At 38.7% G+C, this 4,319-nt stretch overlaps 1 protein-coding gene across 2 annotated transcripts in view; it reads left to right on the forward strand.

The window, feature by feature from the left end:
• Positions 1 to 2,872, forward strand: part of TTC32 (tetratricopeptide repeat domain 32) — a 7,549-nt gene extending 4,677 nt beyond the window's left edge. For both annotated transcript variants that reach the window (XM_072407500.1, XM_072407499.1), the window contains 2 exons: positions 1,015 to 1,181; positions 2,487 to 2,872. In XM_072407500.1, the coding sequence (XP_072263601.1) occupies positions 1,015 to 1,181; positions 2,487 to 2,620 (301 nt within the window). In that variant the 3' untranslated portion in view covers positions 2,621 to 2,872. The remainder of the gene's footprint in view (positions 1 to 1,014; positions 1,182 to 2,486) is intronic.
• Positions 2,873 to 4,319: the final 1,447 nt, after the last annotated feature.

Consider the following 4,319-nt stretch of genomic DNA (forward strand, 5'->3'; position numbering starts at 1 on the left):
TTTTTTTTCTGTAATCTGCAATGAAAGTAAAAGTTTCAAGGCAGCAAAGTAGGTCCTTGGCCGGTCACACTTTGAGCGGTGACACATTTCCATTGTAGTTAATTGTGTGGACAGAGATGATTCACTTTACAATAGAAAGAGCTGGATATCTCAGTACATATGTGTAAGATCATAGGAGGAAAAGCAGAAGTATGATACAGGGTGGTTTCAGATGCTCAACAGGAAAATGGCAGCGTAGGGATATGGAAAAGCGGTGAAAGCAAGAGACATGGAAGAGTTAAATTAATAACTATTGCACAACTATTGCAAAGCAAAACGGTGAAAGACCCTAGAATTGTTTTTGTTTTTTTTTCTTGAGGACATGCAGAGAATTGGAATTCTCCTTTGTGTGGATTGGCACGATTTGTGTCTGACTATTCAGATTCTGAGAGGTTCTCTTGGATGTGAGCTAGAATGATAGGTCATTTATGGACTTAATATGTGAGGCTGCGTTCCATGAAATAACATGGGCAATCCGCACCCCCTTTTTCTAAAGGCCTTGTTAAATAAAGCCAGGGATGTTTATTATAGCCAAATCCTCCTTAGTATGGTTCCCCCATAAATTGCAGCACTTTGCCTGTCAAAAAAGTATTCTAACTAAAAAGTGATTTACTAGTTATATAATCCTTCAATAGGGAGTGTTTAGAGATTGATGTAATTTGGAAAACAAACTTTTTTTTTTACTATTTAATTGCTTGTAAAGGTCAAGATGGCAGCATTTAATGTTGTATCTTCTTTTTTTTGTTTGGTCACACCTACATATTTAACATTTGTCCAGACACACAAAGCCAGCATCCCCAATGCTGCATTATGTCATAATATGAATTTTTTATGATGTCTGAGAGTACAATGTCTTCTCAGGTTGTTCTGCCAAATCTGCCATTCTTTCTTTCTCCCACTATCTCCTGCTATCATGTACCCTTGTTCGTTTTTTTTCCTTTTAAAGTAACACTTTTTTTTCTTTGTTTCCTGAAGCAAATGCAGGTCTGAAGATTTAGCAACTGCCTACAATAACAGGGGCCAGATTAAGTATTTCCGGGTTGACTTCTATGAAGCAATGGACGACTACACAGAGGCAATAAAAGTGAGCCCTAATTTCGAGGTTCCCTATTACAATAGAGGCTTGGTCCTGTATCGCTTAGGTGGGTGCTGTTGGTGTTGGTAGTGTATGCTTGTTATTAGCCTGATTAATGGTGGCAATGGTGGTCAGTGAAAAGAATACTTCTTACAATTCTGGTCAGTGTGAGGAATATCACTAAAAAAAGATCATTGGTGTCAGTAGTAACTGACCTGAAAGGTTCAAATTGCTTATTGGTACCCCTAGCAACCTCTGGAGGAACCCCTATTGTTTCATCCCTGATTGAGAAACACTGTTCTATATAGATTACAGACCTCAATAAATCTTTATGCAGTTATGTTTTACTTAAGCCAAAGCCCATATTAGTGAAGCAGCTCTGAATCCATCTGAAATGCAGGAAGCAGGCAGATAACAATATACTTTTGGATCACTGCAGGAAATGGGAGTTTGTAACAAGCTTAGAGTGATAGTACATTTGTCTGTCCTGCTGTTTACTCTCAGCAGAGTGGAAGACCAGGTCATATAGCTTTCAGATGGAGGAAAGGTAACCCACATATGTGAACCCCACGATATGAAGTAAAAAACTGGTAGCTGGGTTGTACATATGCATCCTGTAGTCTGTTGTACCTCATACACAAAAGCCAGACTCACTAGATGTACTCTAAAAAAATACCTAGAGGGAAATATATATTTTTATGTTGATGAATAATGTCCTTCACTTGCCTGAAAGCCCAGCCAGTTCTAAACTTAGCGTGCTGGACCACTCTTTTTTGCAAATATTAACCAACCTACTTAAGGTATCAGCAAAACAATGTGGCTTGGTCAATGGTCAAGGTCGTTCCCCATCCAGAAATCTATCATATGGATACACTTTAGAAGAATATCGATCTAAAGTTTACCCAGGTACAGAGGTTCAGCTATATTTTTTGTATATCAGATTTGCATCAAAATCCAGAAAGGACCCCTATGTAGCCAGTAAACCTGTACCCTGACCTAGGAACTCAAGTAAAGAACTCATCATTGGATAGAGCTGTTCCAAATCTGCCAAACATTTTGGTCCTGTTATAACCATTTTAGTACCCACATATGCTGTCTTGAGTTTGTAAGATATGTTTTTGTTTAAATTGACCTATTTAAAATGGAAACAAAACTTGCAGTGACCCCTAGAAATCTGTCTTCAATTGTTTGTCATCATTACCTATTCTGAATTATTGAAAGACATTTGGTTAGGGCAGACATCAGAAATTTCTGGGCTCCGTGCAATGTAAACTTGTTGCCCCCTTCTATCCCTTGTACCTCCTTATGGTGGCTCTGTAATTGGTCCCTATCTGTTTCATACTTACATTTCTTACCTTTTTTTTACCAACAGGATTTTTTGATGAAGCCATCAAGGACTTTCAGAAAGTATTAGAACTAAACCCTCAGTTTGAAGATGCAAAGATCAGCATAAAGCAAAGTATGCTGGACAGAGAAGAGAAAAAAAAGAGGCTTTCTGGAATCTAAAATGACTAAATATTTACATTACAGTGGCAGAGCAGCACAGTTCTCTTATCTATGTTTCTGGATTGGTGCTGAGTGGTCTAACCACCACCAGCTGGTTCTGTCATGGATCATACGTATGTGCAGTGTGTTAATGGGTAAGGCAGCAAACTATTTTGGGATGGGCTGCCAAGACACAACACTGGTTTTAAAGCTAAAATATAAGGTAATGAAGATTTCTAATAATTTATACATAAATACATTTTTTTAAGCTGATCTCCAGTCTTACCTTTCTTGTTTTGCAGACTTGTAGATAGTCCTATCCTGTTTTAAAAGCAATTAGTCCCATTTCCCTGCCAACTGTCCTTTCCACACAACAAGCATTAGAAGTTTCGGCAGCAATCTTGAGCACATCTCATGTCCAGTCTGAAGAACTACAAGGATCATCCATCCCACTTCTCACCATCTGTGCTGTCCTTTACATTTTTACCAATTGCTTCCTGTCCTCATGGACACTTTTATTTCACACACACAGTTTATTTCCTAGTGTGGTCTGCATGCAAATGCAGTTGGTCCAATAATGGCTTTCTGCTGATCCAATGATTGAGAGGCAGAGTTGCAGTCTGGAAAGTTCCCTGTTTCTTTCTGAAATTCATCATTCTCCAGTCACTGGAGTCACAATGCAGTTCAGAAAGTTATGGTACTACACAATTGTACTTCCTATGTTGTGACTCCACAAGCACAGATGTAACACAGAAAAACTAAGAAGTGTGAGTTATTGAGAACTGATAACAAAGGTTAGTAAATGGAAACGTGCTGATTTTAGTAAATGGTACAGTGAAAGGGTTACCTGCACCTATATTGTACCCCATGTCTGCAGAGTATGAGGACCTTGTGTACCACTAGGGATAAGCAGGGTGCAAAGCTTGGAGATCAGTGGAGTCCCTCTCTTCCTTGCATTGATACTCCCTGCCTCGTGTTGGTTACTAGTCACAAAGACCGGCAGAGACAGTAAACTTCTGGGTTCTGAGGATGGCATGTTTGCAGCCCCTGATCACATGGTTAAGAAATGGATTACATAGTACAGCATTTGTGTAATTTACAAAAAATTCTGAAGGACAGTATACAGGGGGTAGAAAGGGTAATTTAAAGTGCTCACTAAAGTTATAAATGCAAGCAGTTTATGTGCCTGGTAACAACCATTTTGCTTTAACAATTCATACTGATAGGGAAGTAGTCATTTAATTGTGCTTGATACCGTATGCTGGCAACAATAGAAACTCACCATTCGGCTGCTCCTTTACCATCCAAGCACTGGCTGGGCCAGGAACAAGACCTGTAAGTGTTACTGATTAAAATCTGGTCCCCTCTTCTAAAAAGCATGGACTGTGAATACAAAAGTTATGACTGGATGTACAGAAACATTACTCCTTTGGCAGGTGAAGCCATAAAAGACTGTACTAAGATTGAAGTATGATGAAAACCGCTACAGGGAAAGTAAAACTTTAAAGGGGAAATGAGCAGAACTGCTCTGGGTATGAACTTTATCTAGTTAGCCAAACAAAAAAAAAAGTCAGCAAATGATTCGGCTGCTAATTTGCCAACTTACCCTATAATAATAAGATATATGCTATCAGCAATAATGTGTTAGACTAAATCTTTATTTCCAGAAGAAAGGGGCATGTTGTACTACTTCAGTGTTTAATTTATAGCTACCATTTCT

The sequence above is a fragment of the Pyxicephalus adspersus genome, chromosome 4, assembly GCF_032062135.1.
Source record: "Pyxicephalus adspersus chromosome 4, UCB_Pads_2.0, whole genome shotgun sequence".
NCBI lineage: Eukaryota > Metazoa > Chordata > Amphibia > Anura > Pyxicephalidae > Pyxicephalus > Pyxicephalus adspersus.